Source organism: Poecilia reticulata, chromosome 7 (assembly GCF_904066995.2).
Source record: "Poecilia reticulata chromosome 7, P_reticulata-male-v2, whole genome shotgun sequence".
Taxonomy (NCBI): Eukaryota; Metazoa; Chordata; class Actinopteri; order Cyprinodontiformes; family Poeciliidae; genus Poecilia; species Poecilia reticulata.
The window spans coordinates 22,250,218-22,274,722 of NC_088836.1; the positions used below are offsets into that span (position 1 = coordinate 22,250,218).

The following is a 24,505-nucleotide window of genomic DNA, read 5'->3' on the forward strand; positions in this document are numbered from 1 at the left end:
CAGCGACTGCTCAAATTCGTCTGTATTTAAATTGCATGGTTATTATTTCTGCGTTTCTTGGTGCTGGTCCAGCTTCTTTGGTCATGTAGTTGTTTAATTTTCTCTGTATTTTCTTCTGCCGGCTTTTTTTGTTATCTCTTAGAAACGCTCCATCGTGTTGCGCTGAGGCTCCCCCTCAACTCTCCACCGGCTTGTGGAAGTGATTCAACCGGAGTCATTGGACCAACTGCTAATACAGGACCGGGAGGACACAACTTGTGGTTCCTGCTTTCAGAATAAGAGTACACTCGGCTAAAGTAGGCAATCAGACAGTACTTAAGAAGACTTAAACTATAAATATAGGTTTATGTCTAAATAAACCACTATTAAAACACTAGCTTAATGAAGTACATGTGTACCGTTTTTATAGGTAATAATCTTTCAAAAACAGCATAATTTATTCATTTTATTTTGAAAACATAATCTTTCCTTTTCCGGTACTTCAACTAGCTTGTTGTCAGTTTGCCGAAATCAGACACCTACGCAATCAGCTGGGAAAGACGTCGCCTACCTTTTGGTAGGGCTTCTCGGGAATTGTAGTCCTTATGGCGATGGAAGTAATACGACTGCAACGCAAAATGGACTCATGTCCCACAAAGCCTTGGAGACGTGCTTATGTGGAGCGCGGAAATCTTCCTACAAAACCGCTTGTTGTCGCAGAAATAGAACGAGCAGATTGGCTCTTTAGCAGTGGACAGATGCATATCTGCCGCCATCTGTTGGAGAATCCTTTTCTATTTCAAAATTAATCTTAGTGGAAACTTGTGGAGGCCCAATAATGAAACAATTAAATAAAATTATCAAACAAATAATTTCTATAAATAATGTGATAATGAAAAAAATGTTAGGTTGTAATACAATATCCATAGTTTGAACGTCTCTGGTGAGCTGTTGAATCATTCATCTGAAAACAGAATGAATTGCCACAACAAATTTAAGAAAACATTGCCATTGACTTAATCTCATAGGCGAGGCAAAAGAGAGTGTTAATTAAAGAAACATCCGAGACGCTAATGTCATCCTGGAGGAGCTCCAGAGATTAAATCCGTTGACACAAAATCTATTAGTCTCTATGAACTTGACCTGTATGGAAGACTGGCAAAAATAAATCCATTACTGAAAGGAAGTCATAAGAAATCTTGTGGAAGAAAGTGCTCTGGTCAGATGAGATCAAAATCAAACTTCATGGTTCACATACAAAACGTTATATTGCAAATAAACTATACATCACCATGAAAATATTAAATCCAGTGGTCTCAGAATCATTATGAGAGAATGCTTTAGTCCAGTAGGGACAGGGAAGCTGTTTTCTATGAGTGAGTTTGAGCTATTTTGCCAAGAAGAATCTGCAGAGATATTCTTTTGTGGATATCCAAAGCTGTTAGAGTCCCCAAAAAATTAAAAGGATGAATAAATTTTCTTTCATCTTACAGTTATGCCCATCTTTGTGTTGGTCAGTCAGATACTCATACTAATAAGATCCATCAACATTTACGGTTATAATGTGAAAAAGTCTTGATAAGGTATATACTCTTGAAAAGGTGAATGTAAATAAATTTTTTGTACTACCATGTCTAGAAAAAGATGATAAGGTATTCTTTCAGTCTCCAAGCTGACTTAAGTTTTTTAACATACTAAAGTTCTTCTTGTTATTTTGTCATTAAGAAAAAACATATTTCTGACTGAAGTGCAAACATGTATAGATGCCATTTTCCCCCTCATTATTATAAAATGTTCAACAGAGTATTGAACTTGCATGAGGACTATTAGCTTTGAGATCTCAAAATGCTTTATTTAGTAAACTGATCTCTGCAGTCACCCGAAGCCAACCTGCTTTAGTAAGGTGAAAGCCAAGCTAATGAGATTTGATCTATGTGCTACATCACTAGGATGACACAATTTGTACATTGCAGTTGGTAAGTCAGCTTTAGTGTGCTGATATGAGAAATTCTTCGACCTTTCTGTCATGTCTATCGTTATAGCCATGTTCAGTAATTAATGTGTTTATCTGATTAAATAATTTAAGAATCAAATGTATTTACCATTTAGCTAAGTGACAAAAGATGATCCAAAATGTAAGCAAGCCCATTAAAAATGTAAATGTGACATTTTTCTTGAAGAGTGGGAACATTTTTGCTTTAACTTGACCTAATGAGATTAGTGGTCTAATCTGGGAGGAGTCAGAAATAGGTTCAGAATGTCCTCACAGGGTCAGAGAGACACACAGAACCTGTGCATAGTCCTAAGCAAAATAGACAAAATGCCGGCAGTCTCTCCACACTCTGCAGTTGATTTGATCTCTTGATCTGTCATGGCTTCTTACAGAGGAGTCCGAATCCATAGCTTCACTTGTGCTGCACCGTCTCACGACATGGAGATAATCTGAAGGCAATGAGGCCACAAGATTGACTTCTTAAAGAGCAAAGTGGGAAGGACAACGTCAGAGCTCTGAGGAATGATGTCAGAAATGTCGACAACTGGAGCATTGGATAGTTTTCCTTCTGAGGTTGGAGCCACTGGCTGCTCCTCTCGAGTTCTAAAGGTAAATCTTTGCTTGTATTTCTTTTAATTTTGTTCTGTTTGTCTGTTTGTTCTGTTTAAGACTTAATATTTTTCCAGCTATTGGTTTGAGAATCATGGCCACTATTAGCTTAAAATGCAACACAGGTATACTTGAGAATTAAATACTGATAAAAGAATGCTAGCAGCCTAACACTGGTGTTTAGCCAATTTATTTTATAGCTTTACACATTTTCTGACTTACACACAGAGAATGCAGTTAAAATTGTCTGTTGTTGCATTGCAAAAGTACAATTTTAACAGCATTTGTTGTATGTAGACCAGAAAGTGTACTAAATAGTATAACTAAGCACATTTGGTTTTCCAGGCTCTGCTATGACCATCAGTCTGAGTGAATGTTCGCATGGCATTCCATGGAAGATTGGGAGGAGAATCTCTGATGGAATACAGTAAGTAAGGATAATTAAAACTTGAAAACATACCAGCCAATGACTTCAGTATGATCCCCCAAAAGCTATACCTCTGCTTTTATCATGTCAAAATATTCCAATCAAATGAAATAGAAACGTACTACAATAGCAGCCATGTTTAGTATGTTGGCCATTTTACTTTTGGTCTCTAAACAATGATGAAAAGGTCAAGCATGTAAAAAAACTGAATATTAAATGCATCAAAACTGAAAACCACACACTTTTATGTTGCTGAATTTGAATCAGTCTGAAATTAGATATTTTTGTGTCGTAAAGGGCCAGAGATTAGTTGTGAATTAGCTCTGTGTACATTACCTGGATTGAACTGAATTTTCTTTTTCAGTCTGTTAAATCATCAACAAACAACGTTGATTAATTTTAGCTAAAGAAAAACAAAAGTTTACATGAATGAGTTTATAACCCTTAAAAGGATATATGGGGATCAACCAAAATTAGAATCATCTCTTTAACCCTCAAACCAAAGCAGAAATCTGTGTCAGTCACTAAATGCTTGATTAGTGCATCTCTTGCTATTTTTACTGTAATACCCTGGTGACGAACTTGCAGGACCAGCACAAGGATTAGAGAATCCTCACCACTGATGACCTTAATTATTAAGTACCACAACTATTGATCAAGGTGGTTCTAAAATTATTTTCAAAACAAGTATCACCTCTCTAAATACATATTTTTCTAAGCACACTGAGAGAGGTTTTTAGACAATGTTGCAACCAGACTTTTTCAGTTTTTATGTGTGATGTTATTACAAAGATCAGTAAAACAGAGAAGAAACATACAAGTTTTTTTAAAGTTAAGAATTCAAACTGGAAAATCAGAGGTTTCTATGTTGGTCCAACCTCAAAATCCAAAATGGCCACCTTGGATATAAAACATTGTTTTTTTTTTTTTTGCTTTACATCATGGTTTTTCAAATTTTCTTAACAGATGATTTATACCATTTATACCAAAATATCTACAGAGCACCAAATTTCATAACAAATGTAAGCGTACTGTAACTTTTGTTCTCAAACCAAAGGGGCGTCCAAAATGCAGCACAGGGACCATTTGCAGGCCTCTCAATGGCTTTAATGGACCCAGATCACAATTTTAAAATTGTGAGAGGTGAAACACACATATACAGGCTAAATGTAGCCTGTATATCTCTAGCTAATCCAGATTAACAGTTTTTTGTAGGGTGAGAATTTTCATAGACAAAAAAAATCTTACAGGATAAAGATATAACACAAAGTATTAGTCTTAACCATATTTGTACTTTTATTTAAGTCATTTAGTAAATATAAGTTCCACGCCCCCCTTTTAACATGGGTAAACACAGCAAACTCTGGGGTCCTCCTTTTGTTGTTGCTATAGCGCAGACAATTCATTTAAATAAATAAATAAATAAATATATATATATATATATATATATATATATATATATATATATATATATAAAACTTGGTGATTTAGGTCCCCACGGCAAAAAATTGGGACATCATTGGTTTAAACTGATTTCTCTCTTTTTCTTCCACCCTGACAGTAAAGGCCCCCAAACCAAAATACACATTCTTAGGAGAAGCAATACGAGGCGTCTTTCCCCCACATATGCAATGCTCACTTGGCTGTAGAGGGAAGGACTGCAAGTATGACAACCCAAACCACTGGAGCGAGGACAAGCAAGCAATAAGAGGCCTCTATTCGTCCTGGTACACCAATATGTTATGACTTACTGTGTCATCAGAAAGTATTTGCTCCCTGATAGATTTATTTTGTCTTTGTTATTTTGCCCCACTGTTTCAGATCATCAACCTAATTTTGAATGTTAGACAAAGATAACCTGGGTAAATACAGGTTATCAAAGCCATTAATTTATTGAGTTTAATAATGTTTTAAACATTTTATCTTGAAGTGATGATGTAATTTACTAATGGGGGGGAAACATGTAGCCACACTTTGACCTATTTGTAGAATTTAAGAAATGAAGATGAGTGAACCACACTCAACCATAGCAATGTAAAAAAAATTCTTAAATAAAGCACTTGATGGCAGTTGCTGACCATCAAAACCATTTATTATTTTTATATGAAGATTACTTTTTCCACATGGGACCAGGTTAATTTGGATAGCTTTAGCACTATAATGAAAAAAATTGATCAAACGTCAGACTGTGGTAATCTTTGTGTTTAGTGATCTGAAACATGTCATTGTGACAGCACTATGATTGTTTTTTGTTTTGTTAATTAAATAAATTTATCTGATGAATTGAGAAAAGTTTGAATTCATATGTACTGCACGTGCAGTTGCTGACAGTTTTGTTCTTTTGCTTTCTTTAGGGTTACTGACAATCTTCTTGCTATGTCTAGACCTTCAACAGAGCTCATACAGAAATATGACATTATTGGTCAGTTCAAAAGGTATTCACATCATTAATCTATGGCTTTGAGCACAAGAATGTTTTAAATGAAGCACGGAAGAAACGAGAACAGTGACATGTTCTGTGCTCTGTTTTTTGTTATTGTGCTGAAGGAATGGCATCAAAACAGTGATCAACCTACAGCTACCTGGAGAACATGCAAGCTGTGGAAATTCTCTGGAACCAGAAAGTGGATTTTCATACAACCCCGAAGTGTTCATGGAAAATAACAGTATGTACTTTTGCAGGCATTTTGAAATATACAGCTCTGGAAAAAATTAAGAGACCACTTAAAATCATCAGTTTCTCGGATTTTACTTTTTCTAGGTATATGAGAATGAACTCCAATGTAGTACTAACAATTTTGTGGTTTTCAAGAGAAACACTGCTATAGCATTGTTAATCTGTGAAATATTCCCTCTCTGTTTAAGTGTAGTTGTGAGAAGAATGTTTAATGAAAAAAATAGCAACAGGAAGTTAAGAGTCTACCTGAAGTGGGATCAAACTCAATGAAGATCCAATTATTATGAAGATCATTAATGGATTCTATGCTCTTGTCAGACCAAAGTAGAAAAATGCTTTCCAGATTGGAGGGTTTTAAGTTGCGGTTTCAAAACATGTAGTCTCAAAAAGAGGGACTTTGTAAGTCAGAATGCTTTCTCTTGAAGGTGTTTTCAGTCATACATGCATAATGTTAAAACGAGGAATGCAAATGCATGTTGCCATTTCAGTTTATTTCTACAACTATGGCTGGAGTGACTACGGAGTAACCAACCTTACCGCCATTCTCGACATGGTCAAGGTCATGTCCTTTGCAGTGCAGGAAGGGAAGGTAGCAGTTCACTGCCATGCTGGACTCGGCAGAACAGGTATAGGTTTGTAGTACAGAGAGTTTGTTTTACACTGTGATTTTTCGCATGCAGATCAAAGCATTGCGCTAAAGTTTTCCTGATCTCACTCCAGGGGTACTCTTGGCATGTTTCTTGGCCTATGCAACCAGGATGACTGCGAACCAGGCTATTTTGTACGTTCGTGCCAAACGGCCCAATTCCATCCAAACCCGGGGTCAGCTGCAGTGCGTCAGAGAGTTTGTCCAGTTTCTTGCCCCACTAAGAATTGTTTTCTCCCACGCCAAGCCTCACTCTCAACCTGTAACCCTGTCCCAGTACCTTAACCGTCAGAGGCGCATTCTGCATGGCAATGAGAGAAAGCAACTGAGGCACTTACCCAAGATTATACACCTAGTGTGTGGCCTCTTGGTGGACATTGCAGAAAACCGGCAGGTGATTGAAGAAGACATTCTTGAAGCCCCTGATATTCAGGAAATTGAAATGACTCTCAGTCTCATTGAAAAGATGGAGCCTGAATTATTTGCAAAGGAGCCCCGCTTGCCCGGTTCACCCACCTTACCCAGGCATTTCCACGAGCCTCCCATCTTCTACCACCGCAAAAGTCTGAGCTACAGTGAGTCCGACTTGAGACGATTGGGCTCGCAGCTACACCTCCTCACGCAACCCCTGAACTCTGTCTCCAAATCAGAGACAACTCTCCCCTCATGCCACAAGCATGGTCAGAACATCAACACGTCCGATGTTTCCCACAGCTCGACAGGATCGCTCTGGCAAATCAAGAATGAGGAAAGCCAGAAAGATGGAACAATTGTGGTGAAGAAACTGAAGAGGAAAACCATGCATCGTAGCGAATCGGTGGGAAATGAGAAGCCAACTAAAAAGGGCAACATGCTGTCCAGGTGGAAGGCAGAACAGAGAGAGGAGCTGACAATGAATGGTGTGAAGTCTATAGATACAGAAGATGAGAAATCAGCACTTCCCTTCATCACACTGCAGTCTGAGCTGTCTCTGGAGGCCAGGAGGCTGCTGGTGGCCCAGGCACTGGCAGTGGACCTTTTTCTTGAAGGAGAAGAGGAGCATAAGTCCAAAGTACTGGCCTGGCAGGTAACCGACTTACCATACTGAAGTTTGCTAAATGTATAATAGTAAACACATTTGTAATTGTAAACCTATTCCCATTACTATTCCTTGGACTTTTCTACATTTTGCTAAATGATAACTACAAACTATCCTGCTGAAAGGCGAGTCACTACTGCAGTCTTCAGTGTTTTACAGTGTCTACAGGTTTTCTCTTAGCATTGTCCTGTATTTAGCTCCAACAGCCTTCCATCAGCTCTGCCCAGTTTCTCTGCACCTAATGCAATCACCATTTTTAAAAAAAAAAACATGCATCCTTTTCCTCCACTTCACGATAAAGCAACATGTGGAGAAAAAATATTATAAAATTCATTACACCAAAGACACATTCAAACCTGCAATGTTGCAGGGGCTGATGTTAGTGCTGAAATGTGTGCAGGAGGACATGAATCAAGGTAGCGCATGGGAGAGACTTTGCACAGAGCGGGACCCGTTCATCCTGACCGGATTGATGTGGTCATGGCTGGAGCACCTTAAAGAGCCAATCATCTCCATCAAAGATGTTGAAGCCCTGAATCCACACAACACAAATGCTGAAACTGCCCTCAACAAACTGGGCCAGGTAAGAGGCTATTCTAAACTTCTGAACTACAGACATAACAGGAAAAAAAACAAAACAAAAAAAAAAAAACATTTTAAAATAAACCTTCATGCCATTTCTTCTCAGGCACCCAATGAAACAGTAACATGCATACTGAACTGCATGGCTCATATGATGAATATATCAGAGGAGGTTGAAACAGCTTTTCTGAATAGAGCGATCAAGGCATTCACCGGGGTAAGAAAGTGTGAAACCTGATAATCTGGGATCGCAAGTGGATTGTCTCACCAAGTGTTGCTTATCTTTATGTTGATTTTAACAGATCAACATTAATTCAACGGAAGAGGGGAAACTGTACAAGAATATGGCAGCAGTCCTGAGGTGTGTTCTTCTGGACCTGAGGTCTATGGCTCTGGAGGAGGAGGAGAAAGCCAAACCAGCGCTCCCTCCAACATGACCACTGCTGGTCTTACTGTACATGAAATACATATTTCTGTGCCTTGTGACAATTTTTTTTTATAAGTCAAAAGCCATATTGTAAAAAACAAAACAGCACTTTACCTTAGTAGAGTTTAGGTGACACTTCAAAGAACAAATCAAGATAGTTTCAAAACATTCTGCCTTAAGCCTGGTCACACTCATCTCTCCTTGCTCTACCCCACAGTCAATGAACGTTCAAAATACAAACTATTTTATAGTCATTTATTATTTCTCAACAACCAAATTGCAGGTTGTTACATTCCTGTTAATTGCCACCGCACACCCACCAAAGAGTATAAGAGTCCATAATAAAATCAAATGTCAGAAGGTTTTGTACACCACGTGTTGGTCTTTGTGCTGGGCCGCCACGCTCAAGATGTGAAAGAGTAAGCTTTAAGAACGTCCTTCCCATTATTTCCTTCTACTGAAGCCACGATGCTGGCGTAGTCACAGGCAACATGAGTGAACCCTCTGCAACAGAGAAACACGCAGTAATCAAAAACATGGAATAAATGTACTCCTCCAGAGGTCGGCAGTAATTACTGTCCCATTTCAATAATCATATATTGAATATTTTATCAGATGTATTACCTACTGATACTGATCACATGTCTATAGTGATATATACTGTCGTTGATCTATTGTCACAATAATGGCGCAAAAAAATAAAATAAAAAATAAAACCAAAATGTGGATTTGGGAATGGCCTAGTTAAAGTCGTGATGTAATCCAACTGAGATAATATGGCATGAGCTTAAAGAAGCAGTTGGTCCTTAAAAGCTGTCCAATATGGCTGAATTTAAAATATTATGCAAAGAAAAGTGAGCTAAAGTTCCTTCACAGTGATGTAAAAACACTACGCAGAAATAGATACACATTCTAACTACCCAGGAATGCACAGCCGATTTTAATTTGTAAAGCTAAAAAAAAAATGTTTTGTATGGCATACACATTACTAAAAAAAGAAAAGGCAAAACTTGTTTTTACCTTTCACAATGATTTACAGTAAGCGATGAAGATTGAATTGGCCTTTTCAGCTTACTGTCTGTGTTACATGACCTATTATGGATACTTTTTCTCAGGAAGAGCTGTGCAATGCATAGATAAAACTCTAATCAAAACTACTTAGAAACTATAACTTTCAAAAACAGGCCTTTTCTTAAAGAAACTTTTTTCTGTCAAAAATAAAATAATAACTAATATTTAAATAAATAGGAGATGGGCAAAATATCTGTCACAAAAGATGAGAGTAATGTCTTAAACACCACTATAGAATAAGTTAAGTGGGGAAAACAAAGTCTAAATACCAATTCAAACCATATAATACTGGTGACATTCTATAGGTTATTGTAAGTGTTCGAGTCACATACCACTAATTTTGCTAATCATTAATGGTGTCAAATTTAGACTCAGTATCAGAAAAAAAAAAGCATGATCAGATCTGGGTGGGACATCCTTGGTAATGACTTCTTGGTAGATGAAGGCGGTATGTTACGACTGAGACACTAACCTGGACATAGTGTGAGAGCCTCCCAGTAAGTGATACTGACTCTCCAGCGTGAGCCCGCCGTCTTTGTCGTTCTTCCACGTCAACACTCGTAAGGAGAGGTCCTGAGATGCCGTGACGACACGAAAACTGTCCTACAAAACAAAATTCGTAGCTCGATGCTAAGCTTCCAACAGTTCAAACCAATTCAGGAACTGGACTTCTGAACTTCAAATAAAAAAAGCCTACCACACATATTGAGGAGATGGGCATGATGTGATCTTTGAAATTAGCAAGCACGACTCCTTTCAGCGAGTACACCCACAGCTCCTGCCCGGCTGCCAGCACAATGCAGTTGCTGTTCTTGGCCTCCAGAAGGATTTGTGATGAGTAGTGGTTCAGCGTCAAGGGGAAGGACTCCATCTGCTGTACTAAAGTTGGAAAGAGATTAGAATTTATTATATTAATTTAATTAAGGGTTTAATATAATGTTGACCCACCCCTTGCAACTGGAACGTGTTTGGGAAAAGCTTTCCACAAGCTATAGTGGTGAGCATGTCGGAATTTTCACCATTTATCCCAAAAAGCACTTCTGAGGTCAGACATTGTTGGAGGAGAAGATGTGGCTTGCCGTTTCCATTCTAATTCATTACAAAAGTGTTCTTTTGGGTTGAGATAAGGACTTTGTGCAGGCCAGTCAAATTCATCTATGGAATCTGCTTTTTGCACTGGTCTGCTGTCATTTTAGCTGTTATTATGCCTTGTTGTTGTACAAAACAACAAGGCATAATAATACAAATCAAAAACCATGTGGTTAAGGTGCAAGCTGCTAAGTGAGATTCTTGTGTGTATGTACCTGTGTGGATTAGAGGAATAATCTAATCCACACAAAACAAATTATTCAGTTTTGAATAATTTGTTTATAGAAATTATTCAAACTGTTTGCCGTTCAGTCATTTCACCCTGGAAAAAAAAAAAAAGAAATATCAAGCCAATGATGAGCATTAAGTAAGCTCATCACTGGCACTGAAAATTGTTGTTATTAAATCCAATAAACGCGTAATAAAAATGTTCTGCATGCCATGAGAGTAAGCTAAATAAAATACTGGTGCCAGGAAGATTTCCAAACCGTTCCCGCGGTGACGCAGACATTTTTCCTGGATGACTCACTAACAGACTTTTTGTTTCCCAATGATCTGAGTTCAGAGCCAAAGCATTTTCCAAGTCATTGTGCTAAACATCAGGGCTCACCCTGGATCTCCGTCTTGTACTTCATCTTTTTAATGCTGACATCGAAGACAGTGAGGGCTTTGTTGCCTCTGAGCTCAGTGTGGTGGATGATGGCCAGTCTGGCAGGCTGGGTGGGTATGAAGACAGCAGCTTGGCACCCGAGGACCGGCACAGTCTGGCACAGAGACTCTTCATCTTCAGACGGTGAGGTCAAACTCTCACTGTTAATCACCTGGCAAAAAAAAAGAAGCAAAGTAACACAGGTGTACAAGGAATGCATCTATACTTTCCATTCTTATCAATTTTCCTTCTGGTGGAATTTGCACAGAGGTAACGCAGAAGAAATCTGGAGCAGGCAACACAGACAATTATGTAGTCAAAGACAACCTCAAATACCTTTAGACTTAAATCATCATTTTCCGTGGTTCCAGCTATAATCCACTTCTTGTCAGGTGAAACGAGGAGTATGTTAACTTTGAAAGAGTCACACACCATTAGACTTGACTTTTTAGTCAAAGTCAAATCAGCCAGTGTGCAAATTGAGCCCTGGCCAGTTCCAACCTGAAAAAGAAGATAATGCAAGAAAAAAACAAAAAAAACACAACTACATGATCACCAAGGAGATTGTGGGGGTACTTACAGTCAGGAACCAATCATTGTTGATGTTGTACTGCAGTAAAGTACAGTGCGAAGATGCAGTAGAAAAAGAGGCCAGCTCCTGACCAGTCTGACCCTGCCAGGTCTTAATGAGTCCTGTAGAGTCTGATGTGATAACAACTTCCGCCTTCTCATCAGCTACAATCCCTGTCAAAGGACTCTGCACAGGACTACACCACAGGCTCTCACCCTGAGAAACAAAACAGGCATAAAAATCATGGCTCAAAGAGCCCAACAAGGGTCAATGTTTAGATTTCCAATGATTAATTCAAAGTGTGATTGCAGAAGGAAAATCAAACACTGTCATTTAAATGTGAGCATAAGCAGCATCTCCCCTATGTTGTTTTTTTTTTGTATTTATTTTAATGAAAACCCACAGTGGGAAATCCTTTTTTCAACCAACTTATAGAAGATAAATGCAAAAGTATATGCATCACTAAACAAAAATTGGATTTAAGTCAGAAAGCATTTCAAAAGCCACTTTTATTATAACTATCAAGAAAGAGACTGTGACAGGCAAAGGGAAGAACACCTGCTAATGGGTAGAATATGTTAAGTGGTAAGTGAACATTTTGTCCCCTCAAACTTGATGTGTTTGAACAGAGGTAGTCAAAATCCTGTGTCCTGCATGTTTTTAAATGTTCTGCTTGGTTCAACACACCTAAATCCAACGAGTGGTTCATAAGGGGGCCTTCTGTATAACTTTTTATAGTTATTATAAAGAATGAAAATTTGAACAAATTTGACTAGGCCCAAATTGTGATGGTCTGACAACTGCATGAGAGCATCTACAAAACTGCATCTCCTGAGGGGCCTTGCTGATCTACATTGGGAACATTTGTTCCATGTACTCCGATCAATTAGATAAGCTACTGTAGCTCAAATTGCTGAAGAAATGAATGCTTGATCAAACAACGTAAAGCAGTTTACAGCGTATAGGGCAGGATACTCCAAGGCAGTCATAATTCTATGCTAGACTGGTGTATATCTACTATGTATGAGTGATGTTACTGAAGGAGAAGCACTGACTTTTTGGAGGTTCCATGCCCGAACTGTCCCATCAGTGGACGCGCTGCAAGCAACGGCGCTGCTCTTGGACAAGTCTGGCAGCAGGCATGAATTGCCCTGCAGGTACACCAGGTCGACCACCCTGCCTGAAGAACAAGATGTTTGACACACAGGTTAGAAAAGAAGCACAATGAAGTCATGCCAAGGATATTTCTAGTGAACAGGAAAAATATAAATGCATACCTGTATGGCCTCTCAAGCTTTTGCATGTGTAATTTCCCGTCCGACCTTCTGTCATGTTCTTCTCCAGGTGGGAACGCTGCTGGAAGTATCTCTTCCACGAGTGCTTGACCTGGTCACCGCCCAAGGCGGCAAGGTTACAGAAACTCCAGCGCTGCAGGCACATCCTCCTGAGGAGAACATATGTGTTTGGACGCATTTATTATTTTTCAACAACTACTGCAAATAGTGGCTTAAAAGGGAAGTAGCACTGTGAAGTTTACAGTATGTGGATGAAAATAACCTGCTCATCAGGCATCAGTATGGTACCGAATCAAAACGACAATAACACAGTTCTGGATTTGTAAACTTTTAGACCAAAAGTGAATGGAGATTAAATGTGGGCAATCTATTGCTGTTTTCTTAGTGAGCGACGTTCCACAACTTGTCACAGGATGAAAATATTTGCTGCTACAGTAATCAACCCTTCTTATATTTAATCACCAGGATCTTGCATTTTTCGACTGGTATTTGGACATTTTATCTGTGGCAACAAGCTTCAAGTCTTTTAGGTTTGAAGGTTTCCCCCAACTCTTTACCTTCAGCCACAGATTGTGTATCAGATTCAAATCAGAATTTGTCCTGGGCCACTTCGAAGTATTAAAATAAAATAATAATAATAATAATAATAATAATAATAATAATAGTACTATTACTATTACTTCAAAACAAAAGAAACAGATGTGTAAACTGAAATCTGCCAGGGGTATTAATTATATTGGGTTTAAAAGTAGCTATTAAAGAAGAACCAAGTGGCAGACACAAGGAAAACAGAAGAGTACTAAGAATAGAACCCTGAGGTACTCCAGAGTGTGCTGGGACTGCTACTAAGGGCAGATAACCAGAATGGACAGAGAAACATTCATTTTGACACCTGCACAAGTGAAGGCGTCAGAGAAGAATCTTATGGACTTTGTCAAAAAAAAAACAAAAAAAACTACAAATTGGTCTACAAACACACAGACGATAATGTTCCTGGAATAAGCAGTTAAAACGTAGATCAATGATATATATATATATATATATTAAAAAAAAAAAAGATTAGAGTAGCATTTTTATGTATGCTACTGTACAGTATGACATGATTGAAAATCAGGTAGGTTTTTTGTTGCCATGAAAATCCAAATACTATAAAAATATAACAAATAATAACTCACCTCCATAACCAAGGAGTCTCTACAGCTCCATGCCAGTCCTGAGAAATACAGTTTTAAAAAAACTAAACTTAGTTGTTTACGCGATGTGATCGTTTCTGCCACTTCCGCAAGCGAGAAGTCTTACCTTGCACACAGTAGAAGCGCTGATTAAATCATCCTCGCTCAGAAATGTGAAAATGTGAATAAGACAGTCACCGATTAGATGTGGATGATGGAAATCCATACCAACATCAGTTTTCACAACCTGTAGAGATTTCAAAGAGATAGAGAATCCGTACGTAAAAAAAAAAAACTACGGTAAGCGCAAAGGAACTACGCAGTTCTTTATTGCAGAGCCTTTCTTTCGCCACCAGATGTCACCATTGTAAAAGGTTGGCGCCCAAAAAGGGACACGTACATGCAGAAGCCCCCACTGGATGCATGAAAGTGGAAAATAGTGGTGTTTTCAAGTATAAACACGAATAACATAAAAATCAAATCCATTCGTGATAAAATTATTAATTTCACAAATGCTGACTCAAAATATCAGCTTACCAGAAGAGTAAACAGAGAAGACTATTATCCTATCCGAGTTAGTGCTTGAAGATCATAACACAGTAATTAAAGCCGTGATTATTCCTGGCTTTTGCTTTGTGCTTCTTGGCAGGTGTGGAAACATTTTGTTAGCTGCGGTGAAACAAACACATGCGCATGACACGCTGACTCATAATAAGCCGAATTAATTGCAGTTCCAATCAGTCAAGGTGATTTCTCAGCAGAGGTGTGTGCGAACGTACAAAACATAGGGAGAGCAGCAGAGACTGTGCGTGTGTGTATGTGTGTGTGTGTGTTGAGAGTCACCCCTGGCGGGATTCTTCAGCAAGGGCCCCTTGTCTCCTGTGAACACGCCCCAGATAGATGAGGCAGATATATAACCAAGACCTGCGGGTAGCAGAGGAACTGTGAGAAAGAGATAATCGCACTTGCTCACCCCCAAGGGTTACCTGTGACACCCTCGCAATGACAAGAGGGCCAATCCAGAGGGGGCCTCGCCAAGGGAGTTTGGATGCTGTCCCGCTCGGTTTGTAAAAAGTCCTTCGGGCTTCTTCAGTTTTTGATGCTTTTCGTGGTTTTGGACTTCCCCCTGGAGTTACCTGAGCTGTGGTCGAGCGGAGAACAGGAGCGAGGCGCGTTATTAAAATCAGCTCTGCAGATCCGTGCATGAAACTGAAAGCTGGGTCGCAATGAGCCGGAGAACACGACGTTGGATTTTAAGAGTTTTACTTTGTTTAGGGATTGTTTACCTCAAAATTGGGTAAGGAGCGCTTATTCAGTTTCTGATCAGCAAATGTAGAACAATGTCCCAGAAAGATAAGGCTTTTAACAGGAATAATAGCAGCTCTCAAGGGGTTAATCTCTCCAAAAACACATAAGTCTTTATTTTCTCCAAAACAGGTAGCTGATTTAATGAATACTGTTATTATTATAGAAGCGGGCGCTTTTATTTTACAAAAGCCTACCTGTAATTTATGCAAAAAAACAAAACGAAACAAAACAAAACAAAAAACTCCTGGAACTAGGCTGCATAATGTAACTAAAGTACCTAAACAAGAACTTTTAATATGATTTACCTGTTTCATGGTTTGGGTATGTTCATAATTTTTGTAATAATACATGATTCGATCAGACTCTCAGTTCTATCCGTTTTTTTTTTTTTATTTATTATTATTCGCAGTGGATTTTCGTCGGTGGTGGCCCTTGGTGCGAGTATAATCTGTAACAAGATCCCCGGTTTGGCTCCCAGACAACGGATTATCTGCCAGAGTCGCCCCGATGCCATTATCGTCATCGGAGAGGGAGCACAAATGGGCATCAACGAGTGTCAATTTCAGTTCAAAAACGGGCGCTGGAACTGCTCTGCTCTTGGAGAGAGGACTGTCTTCGGAAAAGAGTTGAAAGTGGGTATGTTGCTGTCTGTTGACGTTTGTTATTAAATATTAAAAAATGTATACACTTGATGATTGTGAGCTCGTTTTAGGGGTCATTTATGATTAATCCCATTCTTAACCTTTTGCTCTGTTATCACTTCCGCTATAAAAGTGAGCAATATTTGATAAAAAAAAAAAAAAAAAAAGACAGAAGTGAACTTTAAAATTTGGACTCATAAAATGATCGATGTTTTTCCCTTGATAAAACAAATTGTTTGAGCTTGATAGGCATTGCTTTTCATATACCCTAGGTGGTGTTTGTCCAGTTGATAATTTGCTCTTCAAACTTTTCTTCTTATGAATAACACAAATAGCTATTGCACCTGTAAGCATCCCTTAGGAGTCAGTGTTGTTTACACCAGGCCTAGTTGCCCTTTATTTTTCTCAGAGGAGGGACTTTCTGAACATGTATAAAAGGTATTGTGAAGCCAGTGTTGGAACAAAGCTCTTCTGAATGTTGGCAACCTTTCTTTTCATCCAGTCAAAGTCTCTAGAGGCACATTTTCCCTGGTCTTTATCCCGTCTGGTGATGGGTGCCGTGGCTCTCACTGTAAGGATGTAGAGCTTACCACGGGTATAAATTACACCGGGCAACAACTCAGAGCAAAGCAAGTGCTAAATAAGAGATAGAAATGATTTCAAGTCAGTATTCCTGCTGCTGAGATGGAGAAACTCGAAGGGCATGAGGAAATCACAGCTGGAGTTTTGTCATGTTTAAGGAAAACCTTTCAGGGAAATTGCAATTGAAATAATGCCAGGAAGAGGAAGCAGTTTAGTTACCTCAGGTGGTTTTGTAAAACTGTTTTAGAAAGTACTGAAATATATTTTAGAAATGTTCCTCCTTCCACCTCAGATGAATATATTTAAATAAAAATATCTTACATACAATAGGTGGCAGCTTGGACCAGCTGTTTAAGGCATTGTTGCCTTCTGCTGTTGCAAAAAGAGGATTATCTTTGTATTCTTTTGAAATGAAACAGTGCTGTTTGACAATCTGCTTTATGAATGGAGGGTCTTTTTAGCCAATCTGGAGTTTTTATTTTCCTTGTAGTCCATGGTATGGACAGCCATACCAAATAGATTGGTTTCACTGGTCAGATTAGCATAGATAGTGAATAGTTTTAAATAGGTGGTATTGTTGATGCCCAGACTAAGGGGAGCTAGGCTGTTTGCAATTGCTCCTGAAGCAAAAGGAGAGATCAGCAAAGTGGCATAATGTTGGAAAACCTTACATTTGACTTATTTTTTGCCCTAAAATGAAAAAAACTTTAAGTTGTACTAAAGGTTTTGCTCTTTTTGCACTTAGATTTTTTTAATGGTGGCATCTTCTCTTGAACCTTTATTACAGAGGCTGTACCTAGGTACGTTTAACCAATGATTTCAGATGATTTTGTACATTTTAATCATAGTCCACTGTAAAAACAAAATGCAGTTATATGACTTCACGCATCGCACCTACCAGCAGGAGGTCACTTAGAAGTATTTTAGGCTTCTGCACAGATAAGCAGGAACAGATAACTGATAAGATGGATGAAATTATACTTGAGATTTGAACTTTTTTCTGAAAATTATTAATTACTGTGGTAACCAAAAATACCATTGGTTTGCATACAGTTACAAAATGGAAGTGGGAAGAGACAAAATGGGGATAAACATGGAGTAGGGGAAGGGGTTAATTGGGCCTAAACTGAGCTGTCTTAGTTCAGAAGTTCATCACAGATATGGTAAAGTGCATCCTTCTCAAACCCGGACAGGCCTGGGATCTTAGATCTTCCATCTCTCATTCATTCCATCTTTTGCGGTGAACCCGTGCACTCGCGACTGAAGGGGAAAGAATTAACAACGGCGCAGTCTGCACTGACACACCTTCTTTTTTGGCTCCTCGCCCATCGAGTCCATAAAAACGTCCACATAATTAATGCCTCAATATTAGTTTTTTCTCCTTTCTTTCAATGGCAAGGGCACACATCCAAGATGTTTATCAAAAAACATGGCAGCTTCACACAGTGAACGGTGTGGCAGGAGGAAGCACAAAGAAAGTATGATGTTTGTTTAGAGCAAACAGTGACAAGAGGAGTTTATTTACACATAGATATGATGGATGTCGTAATCAGCAGTTTCCTGTTTGCATTTTGATAAATCGCGGATTGGAAATTTAAAAGTAAAACACTCTTCTTGCTTATTGTGTTTAACAATAAACACTTTTATTCCATCACAGGGTGTTTTAAGATGGCTTTGCTTATGAGAGGGGATTTTATGATTCTTTGAGACCATAATTACTTTCCGCTTGGCTCATTACTGAGATATTGAAACTCTTTCTGCCAACCCTGTCTGTACTTCTACCAGACCTTCTGTCAAACCTTTACTTATTTTGCCAATATTTCCGTATGTGTAAATGATTTATTAGCTGGAATTGGGGACAGATAACAGCAGGGTGAAGATTCTGACATCCCTATCTTGGGAGTGTACACACAATGTAGCAGCTTCCAAGAGGATCAATAGCCCTTCCTTGTCGACAACCCTCTTATTCATGCAGCTTTGTTGACTATACCGCTAGCAGACATTTTGGTTCATGGGCAGGACAGTTTCCAGGTTAGGTTTCAAAACACTGCAGCTCTTGAGTGATATGTCAGCAAGGCTGTGATGTAAGCATACAACTGGTTAATAATTGACCTCCCTCTTTACTTATTTATTGTATTCACTTTAGCTGAAGGAGATACACCAATCACTTCAATATTTCACAGACAGTGTTATTGATCGCCTTCTTTTCTGCTCCCCCAGGTAGCAAAGAAGCGGCATTCACCTACGCAATCATTGCTGCCGGGGTGGCCCACGCCATCACAGCCGCCTGTACGCAGGGCAACCTGAGTGACTGCAGCTGTGACAAGGAAAAGCAGGGTTTCTACAGCAAGGACCAAGGATGGAAGTGGGGAGGCTGCTCGGCAGACATTCGCTACGGATTAGGCTTCTCCAAAGTTTTCATAGACGCGAGGGAGGTCAAGCAGAACGCAAGAACGCTAATGAACCTCCATAATAATGAGGTGGGACGCAAGGTAAGGGACAAGAAGATGTACTCTATCCAAGTTCAAAGAGAAAATATACGCAAACACACCTATCTATAATAAGACCTTTCCGGCTTAACATGGATATTTTGGAAACAAGATTTTCCACTCCATTCACGCCATCATTTATGGGGAAAAAATTTCAGAATATTTTCTAAAAGTTGAATTTTTTTTAAAAAAGCTGTTGTGGTGTCCAGTCGTGGGGTGGATTTCAAAACAATGACTTAGAAGCTTAACTTCTACATGTACACTGTTGCTTTTTATGTGAGAAACTCCCACAACAGTGTCCTGATTCTGTTTACGTCAAACACCAAATGTTAGCTGAAGAAGCTAATGACCAGGAGCAAAGGGTATGGAAATTTGCTACACCGGTTTCAGGGAATCTATATCCCAACACTACTTTAGCTATGCTCAGAATGTTATTGGAAATTTTTATATAGTTAGTGTTAATTATGGTATTGCCACCTACTGGCTTAGCATTTACTACAGCATTTTTGATTCACCCAGCTATGTAGGTATACATTTCTTTTAAGAATGGTGAAAAGATGTCAATTTAAAAAAGAAAGTAATGTAGTTGGTACCTGAGTTTTGGAAGGAGAAAAAAAATTGAGTTTTATAAAGTAGTGTCCAGACAACATAGAGCTTTAATACAGGACTTTCTGATGCTTTGCATGTTAAAAAGAAGATCATGCAAGGTTGGAACCACTTTTATATGGGCAATATTGAACATTTGATGGCGTTTATTCTGGATTTGGTCCCAATAAACATTATATGGAAACTTAAGATTTTTTTATACAGAAAGGCAAAGATAAACGTAAGGTAAAAATATTTTGTTTTTCTTTAGATTTTTTTAAAAACTTTATATGTGGCCTACATGTGTGAAATAGATATCCAGTGATTTTTAGAATCAATGACACAACTCTGTTTTCCCTTAAACCTCAAATGTACGTATAAGAAGTTAAATATTAAAAGAAAATTGTGAACGGTGTTTTACAATAGGATGTTTTTAGCATAGCACCTCTTTAGCCATGGTCATGATCTTCTATTGAATTAATATTTGATGTAGAGGTCTTCATCATTACCTGCCACTGCAGTGTAAGTATTAGGGCATCTTTGATTGGAATTTCTCTGTCAATATTGACAGAAAAACATACGTTTAAAAATATATATATTTGAAGTTGTGGTGCTAAAACAATTGATAAGTAGTTTGAGACTGATCTCAGGAAGTGCTAACTGTCTCTACCATTTCTTGGCTTGTCAAAGACCTATGCAGAGGGGACCAAGCTTAAACAAGAAGTGGAAGAAAGAACGGCTTTTAGAGGACGAACTGTCTAAGTGGCAGGGTTTGATTACAGCCAAGATCCATGCGTTGGAAACAGACCAACACTGTACGAAAAGGCATTAACTCTGTCTCCCTCACCCCATGTTTTACACCACAAAGACAGTCTTCAGTTACAGTTATGACAATCTGCAACCAACAGTTTTGCTAATCTCACAAACCCACATCAGGTAAAATGTGTCTCCACATGCACCTTGGGGGTGTTTACTTTTTGGCTTGATTGTCATTGGTGATGGATCAGTTTTGTTTTTTTTTGTTTGAAGGATTGCAGTTGCTTTAAAATAGATAAACTCTATCTTTATAACAAGTCAGTTTACAAGACCGAGTGTGTCTTCCTGATCTAGAGTATGACTTTAAACAAAAAATTTCATTATGTACTGTAAACCGGTCATGTTTAGCTCCAAAGGAGATACAATCAACCGTTATTCACAGCGGAAAGCATCAAAAGCAACAAAACGCTGGAGATTACGCCATAAAAACTTAACGAGGAACAAGACTAATATGATAAAATACCAAGGAGGAAAGCTTGCCTGATTGTTTTCATTCGTGTTTTTCTTGCATGCATGGTTGCAGAACACTGCAGAGTGACAAAGAGACTCCAGTGGGTCTGAAAGCTAGACACTGAGTGGAATAATGTGCCAAAGTCAGGGTTAGAGGCAGCATTGACCAAAGTTAACAGATATCCTTTCTCTTGCCGCCTCTGCCAAAAAGACCTACTTCACACAACCAACACGTCCAAAACAGTGGCTGAAAAGTCTCCTCACGCCTGCGTGTATAAAGTAGACCATGCATGTTTTTGCACCTTGAATTCAAATTGGCTTATCTGGAAAGCTAAATTGCCTCCCAAGGATAAGATTGTGCTTGTGGATTCAGTCCCCGAGCCGCTTTTCTTTTTCTCCTTCCGTTCTGCTAGTAAAAAGACCCTCTGTTTTGACGGCCTACCCACCCACCAACTCCTTTATTTATCCTAATCAAAAGCGGTGACACCGAGCGGGAGCAGCGTTCTCAGCTCCCGAGTGGAAGACCGGTAGACAATAGCTGTCACAAGTGTTAGCTTCAGGACAACCGATGGTTAAAGGAGTTGCAGGCAAGGTTTTTATGAAGGGGCTCACCAAGGAAAAAGTTCTTCTTAACACTTTTGTGTTTAGCGTTTACTATTGCAGCTTTGTTTGTCAAGAATACAGTCATAAGTTTCCTGCAAAGGTCTTTGGGAAACAGAATGATGCACTAAATATGCAGTATTTTAAGAAAAGAAAAAGGAAGTTGTGATTGACCTTGCTGCTAAAGAAAACTGCAGTGGCACTTCTCATTGTCATCAGCTCAGGATTTAGCAGTAATCCTAGTCACTCGGCGCCTTGTACAGTCACTCTTGACTTTTGTGGGTTGTGTGTGGTAACTACATACACAGGGTATGAAATCTGATACATTATTTTGGCTTCTGTGTATTTGGTATCATGCTGCATTGTGGTGGGGCTGTAGTTAATCTGCCATTGTACATTTTTAAGTCACATTGAGTCAGTTTCAGCAGTTGCAATCTTGTCTTTAGGACATTACGTTTGACTTTAAGCCCTGTGCGTTGCATTGGAATATAGCCAAACTTGTTAAAAATCCATTGCTCTCACCGGTTCTCAGTGTTTCACCTTGTTTTCTTTCTGCGTCTAGATTCTGGAGAAGAATATGCGGCTGGAATGTAAGTGCCACGGTGTCTCAGGCTCCTGCACAACCAAAACCTGCTGGACTACACTTCCCAAGTTCCGCGAGCTCGGCTACATTCTCAAGGAGAAATATGCCCATGCTGTCCACGTGGAACCAGTCAAAGCAAGCCGCAACAAGCGTCCAAAATTCCTGAAAATCAAGAAGCCTTATTCATACCGGAAGCCACTGGACACGGACCTGGTGTACATAGACAAGTCGCCGAATTACTGCGAGGCGGACCCGGTGACGGGAAGCCTGGGGACACAGGGGAGGGTGTGCAACAAGACAATGATGCAGCACATCAGCGGCTGCGACCTGATGTGCTGCGGAAGGGGATACAACACACACCAGTACTCCCGGGTCTGGCAGTGCAACTGCAAGTTCCTGTGGTGCTGCTACGTTAAATGCAACACCTGCAGCGAAAGGACAGAGGTGTACACATGCAAATGAGAATATTTATTGGAGGGTGTGTGTCTGTGTGCGTGGAGATGTGAGTGTGTGTTTCTGTAAGTTTTCACAGTCTACTTTCTGTTTAAAGTCTGCGTTTTGCAGTCTTTTCTGTTTTAGCAACGACTACTACAGCACTGCTGTGCTGCGTATGCAGCCAGCCGAAGATGGGGCACCACGGTTGTTTTGCACAAGAAGTTCTTCACCCTTCTTCTTGGACTCTTTGTCGGGATGCGGCACAACAACTGTCTGATAAAACACTGGAAACGGACCGACAGTAACCTGGAAAACGGATCACGGTTTCTGTCGATGAAGCAAAACACCCGAGACTTTAAGCTGAATGGACTGGTACGGACATTTTCTCTGCTCGGACTCTACAAGACGCGGATGAGTTGAGGTGGATGTGGTGCTGAGCAGGACACACTGCTGTAGTTTGCACCCCCATGTGCACAGACAAAATTAGAGAGATAACCATTTGAAATATTTAACATGCTGTATTTAGAGAATGAGACTTATTAATATTAATTTATTCTATAAAAAAAAAACTACTGATCTTGTCCTGTATGGATAAAAAAAAACAACTAAATATCAACAGTTTTTTAGTTTGTTGAAGCAATCAAACATGTCTACAGTTAACACACTGGATTTGAGTCATATTGTAGCATAGTGTTGTTCCTTCTGGAACGACTGTAGGCTGCTCACATTGACCTATCTACCTTTTGTGAGTTTTATTTTCCTTCTTCTGTTGCTGCTAGTCTAGAAAATCTCACTAGTTGAGGTAAAAGTCTGTATACTGTACTTATTGTCTTGACTTTGACCTGGTTCTACTGGACTTATTTGCTGATCAAAAACAAGGGCACATTTTCCACGTTTGGTAAATGATAGTTAATAGAGTATATATTTGTAAAGGACTATTTTTATATGAATGTTTTATTTATATCTTATTGTTCCTACTCGTTGTCAGATGTGGACAATGAGATCTGTCTATAAAGCCCATGTGAAAAAAAGCTGATATATGTCAGTTGGCTGTCACAGCCGTCGCTTGTTGTATATTGTACGAGATAGAGGCTGTCTATATCTGTCTGTGTTCAAACCTTTGTTTACTGCATTTCACAACTACTACTGATGGAATACAGGAACAGAACTACGCTAACAAGATCATATTTTCATTCTTGACTCATCACACAACACTTAAATATTGCCAAAGAGAAAAATGATTGATGAGAAATACACTGGAATGACCGGAATGACTAGCATAACTGGAGTCTGACGACATTACACTTGATTTGCCCTGATCGTCGGTTGGTGGTCAGTAAGTAAAAATTAGATACTTTTCCAACTAGTGAACACAGTAAATGTCTCTGCTACAACAAGGACACACTGACTACAACACGCTTTAGTGTAGAACATAGCAATTGCGAAATTGAGTCTTTTCAACATTAGCAGAATATTGACAAAGATTTGCGCACATTTATAATGGAAACGCAACTAGTGAGGCGTTTTAAAACAAAATCAGAGGAAATGAAAAGGTGCTTAATGCTAACCCCATTATATTTGCTGATAATGCTAATCGCTAATAGAATCCTAAAAATCAATGACCTTATGCTGATTTTGCAACTATTTTCTCTTTTTGAAGTTCTGTTCAACTGTAAAGCTGCGTAAGTCAGGCTGGTCTCTCTCGCACTGGTCGTGCTCACAAGATATAGAATTACAAGTATTAAGAAATT

The 24,505-nt window shown here is 39.1% G+C and overlaps 3 protein-coding genes across 4 annotated transcripts; 2 read left to right on the forward strand and 1 right to left on the reverse strand.

Annotated features, from left to right (window-relative positions):
- Positions 1–204: 204 nt before the first annotated feature.
- Positions 205–8,474, forward strand: ptpdc1b (protein tyrosine phosphatase domain containing 1b). 2 transcript variants are annotated; one of them, XM_008414081.3, is made up of 11 exons: positions 205–296; positions 2,365–2,581; positions 2,927–3,008; positions 4,570–4,735; positions 5,363–5,443; positions 5,556–5,674; positions 6,174–6,311; positions 6,406–7,397; positions 7,810–7,992; positions 8,098–8,208; positions 8,294–8,474. In XM_008414081.3, the coding sequence occupies exons 3-11, from the start codon at positions 2,963–2,965 to the stop codon at positions 8,426–8,428; spliced, it is 1,971 nt and encodes a 656-aa protein (XP_008412303.1). In that variant the 5' UTR covers positions 205–296; positions 2,365–2,581; positions 2,927–2,962; the 3' UTR covers positions 8,429–8,474. The 2 variants fall into 2 exon arrangements, with proteins under 2 accessions (XP_008412303.1, XP_081465235.1); XM_081609109.1 differs by having other exon boundaries at positions 220–311.
- Positions 8,475–8,659: 185 nt separating this feature from the next.
- Positions 8,660–14,564, reverse strand: fbxw12 (F-box and WD repeat domain containing 12). The gene is made up of 10 exons (XM_008414087.3): positions 14,393–14,564; positions 14,269–14,306; positions 13,076–13,242; positions 12,854–12,978; positions 11,808–12,014; positions 11,564–11,728; positions 11,189–11,399; positions 10,187–10,368; positions 9,962–10,092; positions 8,660–8,922 (listed from the first exon to the last, which is right to left on the reverse strand). Exons 1-10 carry the CDS (start codon positions 14,489–14,491, stop codon positions 8,823–8,825), a joined length of 1,425 nt encoding a protein of 474 aa, XP_008412309.2. The 5' UTR covers positions 14,492–14,564; the 3' UTR covers positions 8,660–8,822.
- A 367-nt stretch (positions 14,565–14,931) lies between these two features.
- Positions 14,932–23,936, forward strand: wnt7ab (wingless-type MMTV integration site family, member 7Ab). Its single transcript, XM_008414088.3, has 4 exons — positions 14,932–15,562; positions 15,983–16,209; positions 19,017–19,288; positions 22,299–23,936. Exons 1-4 carry the CDS (start codon positions 15,492–15,494, stop codon positions 22,779–22,781), a joined length of 1,053 nt encoding a protein of 350 aa, XP_008412310.1. The 5' UTR covers positions 14,932–15,491; the 3' UTR covers positions 22,782–23,936.
- The last annotated feature ends 569 nt before the right edge of the window (positions 23,937–24,505 follow it).